Genomic DNA, 17848 nt, shown 5'->3' on the forward strand with positions numbered 1-17848 from the left:
GGGGGGGGGGGAAAGCACCTTTGGGACAACCATGGATGACTGAGAATCTCTACAGACTGCCATCCCTGGAGGTTTTTTCCGAAAAAGACTGGACGGTGGGTTTGTCTGACCATGGGTACAGGCTCTCTTGCTGGAGCAAGAGGGGGTTGGACTAGAAGGCCTCCGAGGTCCCTTCCGACTCTTTGTTATTCTTTGGGGTGAGCAAAGCTCTCCTGATCGATTCGAGCAACGTCTGTGCTTGAGCAGAAAGGACCGAGCTGCGCATGTCTCAAAATCGAGGGGGGAAAAAAGGAAAGGAAGGAAGGAGGGAGGGGAGAATATATTTGACAGACAGGCAGGAAGAGAAGGAGAGGAGGGGTTTGGTGGCAGAAACGCACCAATCGCCGGGCTGCCACCTGGTTACATAAAATAGCCCCCGCACCGATCCTGCCTTTAATCTGTTACTTTTAATAACTCAGCACACTCTATTTTTACTTTTCTACCTAGCTAGGACTCATAAAAAAAAAAGAGAGAAGAAAAAAAAAAAAGACGACGACAAAAAAAACAAAGAAGGAAGTCTGGAGATTTTGTAACCAAGATGGCCCAGATGTTTAAAGGCAAAAACCCTCCAAAAATGCTGCCATCAATTCCCGAGTTATGGAAACCCCAGGGTAGGTCACAGATTCAAGATTCTTTGGTTCGTTTTTTTCCCTGCAGGGAGAGGCTACCGGCTGCTGTTCCCCCGAGAGCAAATTTGGAAAAACAAACAAACACCAAATCATCAAATTTATCCAGTCCTTCTGTTTGACTAGCTTGGCTCAGTGGCTAAGAGCCTGTCAATCAGAAAGGTCAACAGTTTGACTCCCTAGTACAGGTCTCCTGCACGAACCGGGGGGGTTGGACTAGATGACCTCCAAGGTCCCTTCCAACTCACTGTTACTGCTTCCTTTAGCAAATAGGACCGGGCTCCGTCCTGGTATTGATATTTGCGCAACCTGGACCCCAATTGCTTCTGTTCGATACACACACACAAACACACACACTGAAACGAGGTATCTTCAGCTTAGGAGCAACCCACAATGGCCCGAGGCCATGGGCTAGCCACCGTTCACAGCCCACGCTGTAGGAGTTTCCGTAGCATGCTAAACTACAATCCTCAGCTACGGTTTTGGCATAGTTCCTGGTGGGAAATGCAGCTGGGTTGCAATCAGTCTTGGTTTGCTAAATAAGCCACTGTTCGCAACACACCCAGCACTAGACCATAAATCCTGATTTCCTGTGGTCAGTCAGTCAGTCTCTGTCCGTCTGTCTGTCTATCATCTATCTATCTATCTATCTATCTATCTATCTATCTATCTATCTATCTATCTATCTATCTATCCTATTCCTATCTATACATCCATGCATGCATCCATCAATATCTACCCATCTCTATTATCTATCTCCTACCTGTATCTATCTACGTACCTACCTATCTATCATCTATATCTAATCTGTATCTAATTTATATGATCTATATCCCGCCCATCCATCCATTTATCTATCAGATGTTGAGTCAAATATCTATCTATCTATCTATCTATCTATCTATCTATCTATCTATCTATCTATCTATCTATCTATCTATCTCATGGAGGAAGACCTGTGGGCTTCAATTCCCAGAATGCTGGCTGGGGAATTCTGGGAGTTGAAATCTTAACGACTCTTAAGGTTGGACAATCTTAGATATTTTCCTTGAATTAAACTCATGGGGTTCCGATCATTTGCACCTTACCCATTGACCTGTTAGAGCATGTTAAGAATTGTCCCCAATTCTGCTTCCTGAAATCCAATCCCTTCCATCTGTTCACCTTACTGGGAGAAAGAGAGCATCACCTGTTGAACTGCAGCCTAGCTCGGGGCTGTTCAGAGCCTAGACTTTGCACATAACAATGGATTTGTTTCTTCTTCTTCTCCTCCTCCTTCCTCCTCCTCTTCCCTCCCTTCTTTCTTTACTTTCTTTTTTTCTTCCTTCCTTCCTTCCTTCCTTCCTTCCTTCCTTTCTCTTATTCCTTCCTTCCTTCCTTCCTTCCTTTCTTTTCTTTCCTCCTCCTCTTCCCCCTCCATTTCCCCCTCCATCTCCCCATGTCAGAGTTCAGGTGATCAGCTCCTTGTCAGCTCCCATCCTTTTAAGGCCAAAAAAAATAATAATAATCAATTTTAACACTTTCATCTCACCATTTTACTCCTCAATCCTGGGGGAGGCGGGAGGGGCTCCCCAAGGCCGTGAATAACTCCTCCGACTCAGCACAGAATTGCGGCAGTCGGTGGCCACAGGTACTGCTGAATGCCAGCCAACGGCTGCTGGATTGGAGGGCAAGGGAGAATCGGTTTGGGAGACACCGTAAGAGGGGGAAGAGAGGGGGAAAAAAGCCACATTTTTCTCCTCTCTGGTTAGAATCGGACGGGGAAGGAAGGTTTGGAAGGTCGGGGTGCCTAGCACGGTTGCTGAATTTTCAGAGAAACAGGCCTCACATTCCCACTCCTCCTGAATGGATTTCTGTCCCTTTAAAGCCATCGCGACGTGGCTGGGAGGAAGGCGAGCTGACGCAGCTTCATTCCCCTTTTTTGCAGCCAAAATTGGAGAAAAAGCTTGGGAGAAATTTTTTTTTAAAAAAAACAAGTGGCGCTAAGCAACTGAGCTCTTGCGTCATTCGGGCCTCCCCTCCCTCCTCCCTCCTCCCAGCCTGCATCACATCACCATAGCAACAGCATCCAGGGGATGGACATGTTTTGGGTAGCATCTCAGGGACTGGAGGAGAGAGGCTTGTTATAGCTGAAAGGTTCTTCTCCAAGCATCGCTGGAAGTTTTTAAGCAGAGATTGCACGGCCGTTTTTCTGAAATGGGGTAGATTCTCCTGCTCCGGCAGGGGGTTGGACTAGATGACACCCCCCCAAGGACTCACCCCCCACCTTACCATTCTGTTATTGTATGTTCTGTGCCGGAACAGAGGATAGTTGGGAACAGGGATGTTAGAGAACTATAAGATAAGGAAAAAGGCCAAATAAAACCCCATTTTTTTCCCCATCCTGGCTGCCCCACATCTTGGCACGAAGATAACTTAGTGGCATGGGCCAGCTTTCCATTAAAACCTAAAAAAAAAATCTGATATTGTTCCTGATTGCTTATTTGTGCCCTGTGATTATCATTAAGTGTTGCATCATTAAGTGTTAAATTGTACCCTGCGACCATCATTTGGGTTGTAAATGTTGAACCTTGATGGAGCTATCTTTGCTTTTATGTACACTGAGAGCGTATGCCCCAAGACAAATTCCTTGTGTGTCCAATCACACTTGGCCAATAAATTCTAAATTCTAAATAAATACATTCTAAAATGATGTGGCAGCCGATACAGTCCGAGGCTGCATCAACAGAGGGATATCATTAAGACGACGAGAAGTGATAGTACTCAGTGGTGAAATCTGAACCAGTCTGCTACTGGTCCACTGGCCACGCATGCGCGCCGCGTGCCAAATGTGCGGTGCAGGCGTGCCAAATGTGGGGTGTGTGGCATAGGACCCCCCCCCACATTTGGCACTCCATGTGGCGCTCCATGGCATAGGGCCTCTGTTGGCTCAACAGACTAATGCAGTCTGTTATTAACAGCAGCTGCTTGCAATTACTGCAGGTTCAAGTCCCACCAGGCCCAAGGTTGACTCAGCCTTCCATCCTTTATAAGGTAGGTAAAATGAGGACCCAGATTGTTGGGGGGGCAATAAGTTGACTTTGTATATAATATACAAATGGATGACGACTATTGTTTAACACAGTGTAAGCCGCCCTGAGTCTTTGGAGAAGGGCGGGATATAAATTAAAAAAAAAAAAATTATGGGACCGCCTGCTGCTACCGACGGCCTCCCATCGACCAGTGCGCTCCCATATGGAGGGTCTCCTCAGGGTGCCGTCGGCCAGACAATGTCGGCTGGCGACCCCCAGGGGGAGGGCCTTCTCTGTGGGGGCACCAACCCTCTGGAACGAGCTACCTCCAGGGATCCGCCAACTCCCTGATCTCCGGACCTTTCGACGCGAGCTGACAACTTTCTTGTTCCATTGCGCAGGATTGGCCTGATGGGTTTTTAAATGGAGTTTTTTATTGGTTTTATAGTGTCCAGCCAACTTTGAATTTTCGCTTTTAAATTGGTTTTAATTTTTGTATCGATTGTTTTATTCTGGCTTTATTCTGTAAACCACCCTGAGTCCTTTGGGAGAAGGGCGGTATAGAAATTTAAATAATAAAATAAATAAATAAATAAATAAATAAATAAATAAATGCCAAATGCACGGTGCATGCCACATGCCAAATGCGCGGTGCACGGCGCAAGCCAAATGTGTGGTGCATGCGCACTGCGCACCAAATGTACGATGCGTGCGCATGCGTGCTAAATGTGCGCATGTGCGCGCATGCGCAGTGCGCGCCAAAAGGAGGCTTGGAAAGTTAAGTAGACCAGCAAAGGGTAGGATTTCCTGCTCTCTAATGATTTTAAATCGCGCGGCACAGCTGATCGTCGGAAATACCTTTTTTTTTTTAAAAAAAAGATTTTTTTTAAAATTACCCATTTGCCCTAATTGGTAGTTTTTATCGCTACCGGTTCGCCTGACCCCGGTGCGAACCGGTAGCATTTCACCACTGATAGGACTGTTTTACAACACATATGGAATACAGCGTCCAGTTTTGGTCGCCATGATACAAAAAAACTTGTTGAGACTCTAGAAAGAGGGCAGAGAAGAGCAACCAAGATGATTAGGGGAGTGAAGGCTAAAAGATATGAACAACGGTTGCAGGAACTGGGGTACGTCTGGTTTAATGAAAAGGAGGAGTAGGGGAGACATGATAGCTGTGTTCCAATATCTCAGGGGCTGCCCCAAAGAAAAGGGAGTCAAGCTATTCTCCAAAGCACCCGAAGGCCAGACAAGGAATAAAGGATGGAAACTGAACAAGGAGAAATTCAAACTAAAGAGAAATCAGTGGAACAGCTTGTCTCCTGGCTTGTGAGAGCTCCATCACTGGAAGTTTTCAAAAATAAACTGGACAACCTTTGGACCAAAATGGTATAAGGACTCCTGCTAGAAGACCTCCAAGGTCCCTTTCAGCCCTATGATTCTAGGATCAGCAGTTCAACAGTCATTTCAACTGTGAGAGAGGCCCCATATAAATAATACATGAAATAAAATAGAATAAAATCGTGGAACCAATCTCCTTCCCTATCCAAACGCGAAGAGTTGCTGCCAGCCAGGGCCAACATAATTAGTTTAAATGCGGGGTGGTTGTTTTTTTTTTATTTGAATTTATATCCCGCCCTTCTCCGAAGACTCAGGGCGGCTTACACTATGTCAGGCAATAGTCTTCATCCTTTTGTATATTATATACAAAGTCAACTTATTGCCCCCAACAATCTGGGTCCTCATTTTACCTACCTTATAAAGGATGGAAGGCTGAGTCAACCTTGGGCCTGGTGGGGCTTGAACCTGCAGTAAATGCAAGCAGCTGTTAATAACACTGTCTTACCAGTCTGAGCCACAGAGGCCCTGGTTGGTGTAATGTTCTTGCAATTTGGATTTGCTATGAAGCTGAAGTGGATACTAGATTCCACTCTGGTCATTATTACCAGTTTGCTTTAAGATGGATGGACTTCAACTCCCAGAATTCCCCAGCCTGCATGCTTTAAGATGGGTGGACTTCAACTCCCAGTATTCCCCAGCCAGATTGCTTTAAAATGAACGGACTTCAACTCCCAGAGTTCCCAGCGTACATTAACAGTGTAGATTTCAACGCCCAGAATTTGCCAGCCAGCATGTTTTAAGATAGGTGGACTTCAATCCCAGACTTCCCAGCCATCATGGAACATGGAAGTCTACATATCTTCTAGCTACCAAGGTTAAGAAATACTTCCTATCATGAATAAATCAGCCACCAAAAAGAGAACTTGGAATTTGACATTTCTGGGAGGCAAAATATCTACAGGGGACTCCCTCTTTGTACCCCCAACTATGTTACTATCTGCAACCTTAGCTACTTAAGTTGCCTTTCCCGTATGTGTATCCAGGCCCGGTCAACTCTCACCCCAGCTGTAACAAAAGGATGCTAAGAAGCTTCATCTGTTGCTATGGAAACCCCAGGTACCAATGAGGAGACAGCAACCACTAGCTGCTGATGTCACTGATGGGATTCCCAAATGCACCAATCAATTTTAAGAGCTGCTGGTGGGTTTTGTTAATCATAGTTTTGCCACAATTCAGCGTGGAAGGGATGAGTCCATGTAGGCCCCCCCAAATAAAAATAAATAAAATATTTATTTAAATCTTTTAAACAAATAAAAAGGTTTAGATTAGTTCTGGCCTCTGCTGGGTTATTTTCGAGTAGTGTGCTTGATTTTAAGCCAAGGGTATCTAACCTTGGCCACTTTAAGATCGTATTTTATTTATTTATTTTATCAAGCATGTATTTTATGACAGATACAAGTGTAAACATAATTATAAATACATGTAAAGGATACGAATAAAACATTAAGACAGGGATGGTAGGCATGCTGGTGCGCTTACGCCATGTGTAAAAACAAAGAAATATTGGAAAGAAATACATACATGGTTGGAAAAAATGTTAAAACAACACATAGATTATAAGCCAGAAATATTTTTGCTAGGCATAATGCCTGAAAAGTATGATAAAGGAAACCTATACTTAATATTAAATGTTTTGACAGCAGCCAGAATTGTATTTGCACAGTACTGGAAAAATGAGGAAACATCTACAGAGGACGATGTAATTAAAAAAAAAATTAGATTGTTTTATAAATGGTTGGATAGTAGAGGTTGAAATTAGGAATGGGAAAAGTATTAGTATATACAAATAAATTGAACCAGACAATTCACAAGGAGAGCAAACCAGGATGATTAGGGGACCGGAGACTAAAACATACGGATGAACGATTGCAGGAACTGGGCCTGGCTAGTCTAGTGAAGAGAAGGACCAGGGGAGACAGGAGAGCATCTTCCAATATTTGAGGGGCTGCCCCAGAGAGGAGAAAGGGGGTCAAGCTATTCTCCAAAGCACCTTTGAAGGCCAGACAAGGAACAATGGATGGAAACTGATCAAGGAGAGATTCAACCTGGAAATAAGGAGAAATTTCCTGACCGTGAGAACAATCAACCCATGGAACAGAAGTTGCCTTCGGATATTGTGGGAGCTTCCTCACTTGAGACTTTCAAGAAAAGATTGGACTGCCATTTGTCAAAAATGGTGTAGGACCTCCTCCTTGGGCAGGGGGTTGGACTAAGTGACCTTTAAGGTCCCTTCCAACTCTGTTCATCTGTTAATACGCTGTTCACTAAGCACTTATGTGAAAATATATAAACAAACTGTTAAAAAAAAAAGAGACCAGTGGAATTCAATATCTGGTCGTACGCCGAGGTTGTAAGTTAGTTTGGACACACCTAATTGTGTGAGCACAATCCTTGTGTTTAAATCCAGGGCTAGGGTTAAATCTGCTTGGGGGGGAAGAGTGGGGGGAGTCAGCCAATATACACATAGTCCTCGACTTACGAACATTCGTTTAGCGACTGCTCGAAGCGATAACCGCACTAGAAAAAGTAACTTGCAATGGGTAATCATGCTTACATCTGTTGCGGTATTCCCCAGGTCACACAATCAAAATTCAGGTGCTCGATATGTATTTGGGACATGTCCCAAGTCACGTGATTTTTTTGCGACCTTGCGGCAGGCAAAAGTCAATGGGTTCGCTTAACAACCGTGTCACCAACTTAACTGCAGCAATTCAGTTAGGTGGGTGGGTGGTGTTTTTTTTTTTTTTTACTGCTGGCTCATGTTTTAAGTCTGGGGTCCCCAAACTTGGCGACTTTTAAGACTTGTGGACTTCAGCTCCCGTACTGGCTGAGGAATTCTGGGAGTTGAAGTCCACAAGTCTTAAAAGTGGCCAAGTTTGGAGATCCCTGTTTTGAGTAATCGTCCACTAGGACTCCAAGGTCCCTCGGACAGTTACTGTTTTCAAAATCAGGTTTCTCTCCTAATCTTCTACTTGTACCTTTGGTTCTTAGCCTTGGCTTGCTAGTGGCTGGATTTAATTGGGACCGTTCTGAATTTTGGTGAAGGGAATTGGTGGAGAATATTAGTAAACTTCCTAAACTAAGAAAGCTCAAAGTGCCCAAGGAGCTGCTGATCCAGTTCTACAGAGGAATTATTGAGTCTGTCATCTGCACCTCCATAACTGTCTGGTTTGGTTCTGCAACCCAACAAGACAGACACAGACTTCAGAGGATCATTAGAACTGCAGAAAAAAAACAATGGCTACCAACCTGCCTTCCATGGAGGACCTGTATACTGCAGAAGTCAAAAAGAGGGCTGGGAAAATATTTACAGACCCTTCACATCCTGGACATAAACTGTTTCAACTCCTATCCTCAAAATGACGCTATAGAGCAGTGGTCACCACTGGTGGTCCGTGAGAAAATTTTGGTGGTCCGCAGAAAAATTATTTGCATTTTTATATTGCACTAAATACTATTTATCATTTTTTAAAAAATCATATGGTCCTCGGGATTTAAAATTATGAATTTAGTGGTCCTTGAAGTCCGAAAGGTTGGCAACCCCTGCTATAGCCTGTTCCTAGTGCACGCATGCGAAGAATTGCCAGAAGGCAAGAGCAGCTAAAGCAAAAAGGACGACTCAGGAGTAAGGCCAGGAGATGATTGGCCACTCCCATAAGGCTTAACAGAGCAGCAACAGCTCTTGGGCTCTTTGAAGGAAAGCAACGTTGCTACAATTGTTTCTCGTCGGCATCTAGTTTCTGAACTTCGTGGGGCTTTGCCAAGAAAACCCTTTGGCAGGGTGCTAAAGAAGACAAAGGTTTGTGATAAGGCCGAAGGACTTTTTCTGAAAGATTTATTTTGGAATTAGTTCGGACTAAGCTGAGAATGAAGTAATTCTCAGCTGTTCTAATAAAATATGTTTGTTTAGGACTGATTGCATCTGGTAATAACTACTTGGGCCTAGGTCACAACATGATGGTAGAAGGGTAAGGAAGTAATGACGTGTAAAAATCAAGGTAGGTCATATTTTCGGGGAAACACTGTAGCGTGACACATTTATACCTCACTGATAAACCACCGACAATAATTCTCTTCCTCGTTCCCAAACTACACCAAATTATGCCCATTTCTCCCGAGAAGATTCATATATTACAATCAGTGTGATATTTTATATTTTTTTTAAAAACTGAATGACTGCAGTAAATTGTCATCAGGTCAGCATCCTTAGTGGGACCTCTGGTGGACACTGAATGATACATCTTAGTGTAAAACGTGGTCTTAAACCTGTAGAAAAGAGATTTGCGAGGTTTTGGGTTTTTTTTTGAGGTGTGCCGAAAATATTTTTCAGGGCGAGAAAAATATTTGCTGGGGAGGGAAGGAAGGGCAACAGGACTGAACGCAAACAAATGGGGAAATTATCATCCACGACCTCAATTCTTTCATACAGAAGCGGCTAGCGGCATGGGAAAATTCTTACTCTCCCCAGTGAGAGTTTTTGTATTTTAACGTTTTATTTCTGAATAAAATAAAAATAGGAAAAAAGAAAAAGAAAAGAAAGGCAGAAGCCAGGAATCTGAATGACCAACCAAGACGTATCGTTGTAAGCTGGACGTGGGAAAAGATTTTGGTTTGCCGTGATTCATTTAAAAGTGTCTTGACGATAATCACACAAGCAACCCAGGTTTCGCAGCTCCCTGTCCCTTGCCACGGGGGAGTTCTTCCTTCTTCAGCCTGCAGGATTTTGTGCAAAATTCAGCTCCCATGAGAGGATGCTTAGAGTATCACTTTCCCAAGGGTTCTACCTCTCAGGCTGTTGTAGCAGCTGCAACAATCTCTTTTTTCTTCGCTAACCGTTCAGCTGCTCGGGCTTCCTCCTCGGCTGCCAACCTCTCTTCGCGCTCCTTCAGAAAGACTCCATATTCTTCGGGGTTTAACCTAACCGGAGGAGAGGAGATCGAAGGTTCGCAACTGTACGCTCCTCACACACACAAACGCCTGCTGTCAAGGTGTTAAATATGAGCTAATAGGCAGTCAAAAAAGCCAATGCAATCCTAGGCTGCGTTAACAGAGGGATACAATCAAGATCAAGGGAGGTACTAATACCACTCTATAAAGCCTTAGTAAGGCCACACCTAGAGTCCTGCATCCAGTTTTGGTCTCCACACTATAAAAAAAGATGTTGAGACTCTAGAAAGAGTGCAGAGAAAAGCAACCAGGATGATGAGGGGACTGGAGGCTAAAACATATGAACGGTTGCAGGAATTGGGCACGGCTAGTCTAGTGAAGAGAAGGACCAGGGGAGACAGGAGAGCATCTTTCAATATTTGAGGGGCTGCCACAGAGAGGAGGAAGGGGGTCAAGCTATTCTCCAAAGTGCCTTTGAAGGCCAGACAAGGAATAAGGGATGGAAACTGATCAAGGAGAGATTCAACCTAGAAATAAGGAGGAATTTTCTGACAGTGAGAACAATCAACCAATAGAATAGAAGTTGCCTTTGGAAGTTGTGGGAGACAACTGACTCCTAGGTATGACAGTCATGGTGTCCCGGGGTCACGTGATCCCCTTTTGTGACCTTCTGACAAACAACGTCAAGAGGAAAGCCAGATTCGCTTAACGACGGGGTTCCTAATTTAACAACTGCAGAGATTCACTTAAGAAACGGTGACAAGAAAGATTGTAAAACGGGGCAAAACTCAAGATGACCTTTGTCTCGCTTAGCAATAGAAATCTGGGGCTCATTTGTGGTCCTAGGTGGAGGACTACCTGTAGCAGAATGTCTTTCTCTTCTCTCTTGGCCCTACCAGGTCCTTCCAGCTTCCCCCTGCTCCCACCCCCTCCTCCCTCTTGATACTTACTCTTTCACTACTTCGATGCCGATCGATCGGGCGGTTCCTATCAGGCACCTGATCATCGTCTCCAGCGGCCAGTCGCGGATCACAATTGAGTGGTCCTGGGATTTCACCAGCGCTATCTCGTACAGCTGCTTCAGGGTCACCATCCCGGCTATCTCGTGTCCTGCCGGGGATGGAGAGGGTTATAACAGCAATAGCACTTAGACTTATATCCCGCTTCATAGTGCTTTACAGCCCTCTCTAAACGGTTTACAGAATCAGCCTCTCATCCCCAATAATCTGGGTCCTCATTTGACTGACGGAAGGCTGAGTCAACTTTGAGCCGGTCAGGATTGAACTGTTGGCAATGAGCAGAGTTAGCCTGCAATACTGCATTCGAACCACAGGGAAGGAAGGAAGGAAGGAGGGAGGGAGGGAGGGAGGGAAGGAAGGGACGGTAATTGTACTAGAATTATATACCGCTTCACAGTGCTTTGCAGCCCTTTCTAAGGAGTTTACAGAGTCAGCCTCTTGCTCCCAACAATCTGGGTCCTCATTTTATTGACCTCGGAAGGACAAAAGGCTGAGTCTACCTTGAACCGGTCAGGATTGAATTGCTGGCAGTCGGCAGAATTAGTCTGCAAAACTGCATTCTAACCACTGCACCATAAAGCGGGGAAAAACTCAAGTAACAAATGTCTTCCTTAGCAAGAGACATTTCGGGGTCAATTGTGGTCATAAGTCGAGGACTACCTATAGTTGGCAACTGGGTCACACCCGGTGCTAAGACCTGTTCATTCATTCTTTCTTTCTATCTATCTTTCTATCTACCTACCTACCTACCTACCTACCTATATATTTATATATATTTGTAATTTTCCCTTTAATAGCAATACATATTTTGTGGACAGTGCATTGTCTGGGGCAATATACTTTTTACACAATGCTAATAATAATAATACAATTAAATAGACATGATCATAGTCTTCCAACTTCTAACCTTAATATGCACATTGTAATTATAATAAATTCTGTTATATATCAGTGTGTATAATACTATTTTCCCAATGTGTACTTTCTACAAAAAAAGAGAGGTTTTTTTTTCTAATTTTTAATAGAGTTGCCGTATGAAGAAGTATTTTGTCTCTATCTGTCGTCTCTTGCTTCTCTCTCAATTCTCCTTACCAGGTGATGAAGCTCCCTTTTCTATCCCAGCTGCCGAAAGTAAAAAGTAGGTGGCTGTTGGTTTGTTTATCTGAAGTTCATAAGACCTGTCAGACTATGGTGAAGAAAAAGAAAAAAAAGAAAACAGGAGAAATAAATACAGAATGCTGGAATTACCGTATTTTTTGGAGTATAAGACACACTTTCCCCCCCAAAACAGAGGGTGAAAATTTAGGTGCGTCTTATACACCGAATGTAGCCCTGCCCACCCGCTGGCCCCTACACTTTGGCCTCTGCCTCCCAGCAATTGGCCGCCTTGCAGCCAACAGCCCGTTTCAGCTTCAGCACAGCCTGATTAGCACAAGCAGCTGATTGTCAGTTGGATCAGCCTCTCAACCATCAGCTGTTTCAGGCTGCAGGGATTGTTGCTTATTGCCGCGCGCCCCATTTGCTGCAAGGAGACAAATTGCTGGGAGGCAGAGGCAGATTTTTTTTTCTTGTTTTCCTCCCCAAAAAGGTAGGTGCGTCTTATAGTCCGGAGTGTCTTATACTCCAAAAAATACAGTATATGAAACATATATATTGAGAAACATAACGTATCAGGCATTGCAATACATTATTAAAAATTATGTTTCTGTTGTGTTCTATTTAATGCAATGTTGGGGATGTATTTTTACCCATTTGTTGTTTGTGGCAGATTTTTCTTGCCCATATATAGTCAAACTGTTTGGTCAGAACAGAAATTAAAAGCACAGACTGTTCTTTGCTAGGGAGCTATCACTTTATTTAACTTTTAACATCAAAAACATCATCAAAAAAGGACACCAAAGACTGTTCTTTCTGTGCCAACTCAGAAAGCTCAAACTGCCCAAGGAGCTACTGATCCAGTTCTACAGAGGAATTATTGAGTCTGTCATTTGCACCTCTATAACTGTCTGGTTTGGTTCTGCAACCCAACAAGAAAGACACAAACTTCAGAGGATCATTAGAACTGCAGAAAAAATAATTGCTACCAACCTGCCTTCCATTGAGGACCTGTATACTGCACGAATCAAGAAGAGGGCCGTGAAAATATTTACAGATCCCTCACATCCTGGACATAAACTGTTTCAACTCCTACCATCAAAACGACGCTACAGGGCACTGCACACCAGAACAACTAGACACAAGAACAGTTTTTCCCCGAAGGCCATCACTCTGCTAAACAAATAATTCCCTCAACACTATCGAACTATTTACTAAATCTACACTACTATTAATCTTCTCATCGTTTTCATCACCAATCTCTTTCCACTTATGACTGTAACTTTTTGTTGCTATCATTAAGGGTTAAATTGCAACCTATGACCATCATTTGTGTTGTAAATGTTGTACCTTTGATGAAGGTTTTTTTTCCTTTTTCTTTTATGTACACTGAGAGCATATGCACCAAAAAAAATTCCTTGTGTGTCCAATCACACTTGGCTAATAAATTCTGTTCTGTTCTGTTCTGTTCTGTTCTGTTCTGTTCTGTTCTATTCTATTCTATTCTGTTGTAACTGTTAGTTCTTTATTATTCCATATCAAGGGTTTCCAAACTTGGCTGGGTAGGGAATTCTGGGAGTTGAAGTCCACGTCTCTTAAATTGACCAGGTTTGGAATAATACATTTAATTATATATCGAATAATCAAGGATTTAAAAATACTGAGGCAATAAAACATAAATTCATTACAGGTGTATTATTCTAATTAATCAAATTATTCACAACAAGTTTGTTTCAGAATACTATTGTCTGCACCCATAAATCCTTATTTATTGGTGTAAGATTCTTTTTTCTATGTTATTGTTGACACTTGTTTATATATATATATATAGATGTGCTTTGTAAGAGCCGTAGCGGTGCAGTGGTTAGAATGCAGTACTGCAAGCTACTTCTGCTGATCACCGGCTGCCAGCAGTTTGGCAGTTCAAATCTCACCAGGCTCAAGGTTGACTCAGCCTTCCATCCTTCCGAGGTCGGTAAAATGAGGACCCAGATTATTGGGGTGTAAGAGGCTGACTGCGTAAACCGCTTAGAGAGGGCCAAAAAGCACTGTGAAGCAGTATATAAGTCTAAGTGCTATTGCTATTTAAGGTGCTCAACTGAAAAAAAAAAAGAAATGGAGGAATAGCACTGGCACTTAAGACTTATATAGCGCTTCACAGTTCTTTACGGCCTTCACTAAGCAGTTTACACAGTCAGCATATTGCCCCCAAGAATCCTCGTTTTACCGACCTTGCGAGGACAGAAGCCCGAGTCAACCTTGTGCCGGTCGGGATTGAGCTCCTGGCAGTGAGCAGAGTTAGCCAGCAAAACTGCATTCTAACTTCTGGGAGGGAAGGAGGGAAGCAATAGACTTATATACCGCTTCACAGTGCTTTTACAGCCCTCTCTAAACAGTTTACAGAGTCAGCATCTTGCCCCCCCAATAATCTGGGTCCTCATTTTACCGACCTCACAAGGATGGAAGTCTGAGTCAATCTTGAGCCGGTCAGGATCGAATTGAAAGTTAACTTAGGCTTTCCCCCCTTCCGAGAAATCCACAGTTTGTTGCTCTGCAATCCTTCAAAACGACGTTTTCCCAACCTTGGCAATTTACAGAGACGGCGACTTCAGCTCCCAGAATTCCCCAGCCAGCTTATCTTAAAAGACCCTAAGGTTGGAAAAAGCTGCTTTAAAAGACGCTGGAGCCAAGACCTGAGCCCGGAATTCAAGTGTATTGTGTCAAAATGTCTGAAAGAACAGATGGTCTGTGGGGCAATTCCAGGCCGGCTCCTGAACTCGGGATGTTGCTCAGGAAACCTGGAAGTTCCACTCCAGCCCCTCCGGCTTGCGAAACTCATTGAAATTAAGAAAGGAAGATCTCGTTTCACCTTTATGACGATTTTGGTGGGCAGCGGGATGCCTGGTATAAAGTCCTTGGTCCGCTCGTTGAAATCCTTGCAGAATTGTCCGATGGGAATGCCGTACTTTTTACGGGACGAGAGAAAAAAGAGAGACTGTAATTAAAGCAAAAACTAAAACCTCAATTCCAGGATCCTAACTGGTTTCCCCAGAAATTGTCTCTTTGTGCTAATTCAGTGGTTGTTTTGGAGCTGGTGGTGGGAAATGTGGGGAGGGGAAGGATTTATACTGCTTGCAGGCAAAGCTGGTCATTTGCATTTTTTAGAGAGTCGTTGAGGCCATAGGGGGGTCGGCAACCTTAAACACTCAAAGAGCCACAAAGGTCCTAACCGGAAGCCCCCACTTAATTCTGGAGCCGACTGGAAGTCTGGTTCCCCCACTATAGTCTCCTCTTAGCGCTGCATCCTTTTTCCTCTACCTGTCCTAACTGAAAGCCCTATCAATTGTGGAGCCGACCAGCAACAGGGAGACGCAGCAGAGGGATAAAAGAGCCACATCTGGCTCCAGAGCCACAGGTTGCTGACCCCATCCCATAAGAGAACACAGGAGAACCAACCAAACAGGACAAGATTCAGCAGTCCATCTGCTGGACGCCAGACAAATGCCAGTCTTTTAAAGATAGCAAAATCTACATTTTGGACAAAGGGGACCGCTGATTTGAAAGAGAGGTCAAAGAGGCCATCTATACTCAAATTGAACAGTCCTCTTTCAACAGAGGGGGAGAGATGTGACATCATCTATCTCCTGTCTACAACACAGTCCTTTCAGCAGTTCCAAGAAGGCCCCACACCCATTTGCACTACTCAGGTGACCATAGATAAGGCCATAGATAAACCTCCAAGTGGCCTCAAGGACTCTCTAAAAGAATGAAAATGACCATGTCTGCAAGGAGTATAAATCCTTCCATTCCCCACCTTCTCTTATTTACTGTTTCGACCGTTAATTGTTCAGATTCCTCGCGATTAACACGAGATAAATCTGTAGTCATTTAAACTCCTTGCTTCCTGATTTATGATGTCTGACACAAAACACAGCAATGTGTACTTTTCTGGGAAAATATTTAGCATGTTACATGAGCCCTGTTTCCAAGTTCTTTCATTAATGCATGGCTAATGAAGGAGAAAAACAACAAAAACATAATTCACATTCCAGTCTGTGGCCAGCTCTAGTCGATGGTGAGGAACGATGGCCCCTTTATGAGTTGTGGATTTCAACTCCCAGAATTCCTGAGCCAGCATGGAGTTAGAAACCATAAGGAGCATGGCTGACTTAGGAATTCTGGGAGTTGAAGTTCACAAGTCATAAAGGAGCCATCGTTCCCCACCCTTTGTCTAGCCTCAGATGCTATCTTTATAAAAATTAACCCAACTCTGCTACCCTGTCTTTCTCCTGTGGTTACCTGTCCAAGAACAGGTCCTAGAGGTGGACCTGGAACAGCCTGTCCAGCTTTGATGATTGACCGGATCACTCCTCCACCTGTCATCTTCACTGCCGCTTTGCCAGCTTGGGCAAGCTTTGACATGGTGGTTTCGGTTCTGCACAGACCTAGATTAAAAAGAGATTAATTGAAAAAAGGAATTGAGATGACTGGGATCTCAGAACAGTTATTACCAATTGCTTCTGAACCTTAAGTTAAGACGTGTAGACTTCAACTCCCAGAATTCCCCATCCAGCCCAACTTCTAGAATTGAACATTCTGGGAGTTGAAGTCCACTCCTTCTGAAAGCTGCCAAGGTTGAGAAACACTGATCTTACACAGAGCAAATGTGATACAAATTGTTTGAGATGGAGGCCACAGGGAGAAAAATTCCGTTTCAGAGGGAGAGGGAGCCAAATAGATGCCGAGAAAGATCTAAAAGCACAGCCAGGAGACAGTTAGAATACTTGCTTTGTAGGCAGATGATGTCAGGTTTTTCCTTTTCAGCACCTTCAGTTTTATGGCACAGTTAGCATAAACTGACGCCAAATTGCAGCCCTTGCAACAGAAGAAAACAGAGTTGGTCTTTCTAACAAAAAGCCCACCTTCAGCCACAGAATACATGCATGCTGCCTCGTTTGCAATACTATCACTTTTCAATATCTAACACTGCAGCCATCCCCAGCCTAGTTTCTTCCAATAACATCGTTACTGGAATGTCCATCATTTCCAGCCCGAAATTAGGAGGACTGTCACTCAAACCTCCTAGGAGGGCACCGGACTGGGTTTATACTTCAGCACACTTAGCAAATCCAGCACATTGAGTGGTTTGCAGCTCAATACCCAGTGGATCGTATGCCCACAGCATGCTAAATTTGATTACTTAACTGGGTTTATCTGTGCAAATCAAACCAAGCTAACTGTAAACTGTGTAAACTGTGCAAACCTAACCAGTGGATTAATATTTGTGTACGCCTATGGTATATTACAGCTGATATGGGGGATTCTGGGAGTTGAATTCCACCCATCTTAAAGCATGCTGGCTGGGGGATTATGGAACCTGAAGTCCATCCATTCAATTAATTTAAGTATGTACGTGCAGAGGTACCTTTTATCATCACCGTTTCTCTCCTGCAACCAGTTCAATCATTCACCCCGCAACCCAGTAGAAGAATCGGAGGAGCCATTTCTTCGATCCGGAGAAACCCGGAGAGGAAGAATCCCACCTGGTCCAACCTCCTTACCCCCTCCCGGGACTCCCTTCCTAAGCCTCGAACCCTCCGTCTCTCGCCGCCTCCTGCCTCTCCGTCGCGCCCTTCGCTGTTTAACCGCCTACCTCAGAGTCCCTCAAGGAAACCCTAGCTGGGCGCCGCCATCTTGGAGTCAGCGAGGTCAACCGGGCGCTTTGCATGCCGGGAGGTCCGTGGCGTTAAATGGCGCCCGTTTCTCC

General features: G+C 44.1%; 1 protein-coding gene across 2 annotated transcripts; it reads right to left on the reverse strand.

The window, feature by feature from the left end:
• Nucleotides 1-6427: 6427 nt before the first annotated feature.
• MRPL11 (mitochondrial ribosomal protein L11) lies at nucleotides 6428-17805 on the reverse strand. 2 transcript variants are annotated; one of them, XM_058160686.1, is made up of 7 exons: nucleotides 17735-17805; nucleotides 16870-16956; nucleotides 16381-16526; nucleotides 14951-15046; nucleotides 12079-12172; nucleotides 10918-11077; nucleotides 6428-9997 (listed from the first exon to the last, which is right to left on the reverse strand). In XM_058160686.1, exons 3-7 carry the CDS (start codon nucleotides 16501-16503, stop codon nucleotides 9868-9870), a joined length of 603 nt encoding a protein of 200 aa, XP_058016669.1. In that variant the 5' UTR covers nucleotides 16504-16526; nucleotides 16870-16956; nucleotides 17735-17805; the 3' UTR covers nucleotides 6428-9867. The 2 variants fall into 2 exon arrangements, with proteins under 2 accessions (XP_058016669.1, XP_058016671.1); XM_058160688.1 differs by lacking the exon at nucleotides 17735-17805 and adding an exon at nucleotides 17507-17718.
• Nucleotides 17806-17848: the final 43 nt, after the last annotated feature.

Source organism: Ahaetulla prasina, chromosome 17 (genome assembly GCF_028640845.1).
Source record: "Ahaetulla prasina isolate Xishuangbanna chromosome 17, ASM2864084v1, whole genome shotgun sequence".
Taxonomy (NCBI): domain Eukaryota; kingdom Metazoa; phylum Chordata; class Lepidosauria; order Squamata; family Colubridae; genus Ahaetulla; species Ahaetulla prasina.

Coding starts and splice junctions, on each gene's coding strand:
- MRPL11 (XM_058160686.1), bottom strand. CDS start 16,503: ATGTCAAAGCTTGCCCAAGCTGGCAAAGCGGCAGTGAAGATGACAGGT. Junction 15,047..16,380: donor TAGGACCTGTTCTTGGACAG/GTAACCACAGGA, acceptor TCCCGTAAAAAG/TACGGCATTCCCATCGGACA. Junction 9,998..10,917: donor GGCATCGAAGTAGTGAAAGA/GTAAGTATCAAG, acceptor TCCTCCGGTTAG/GTTAAACCCCGAAGAATATG.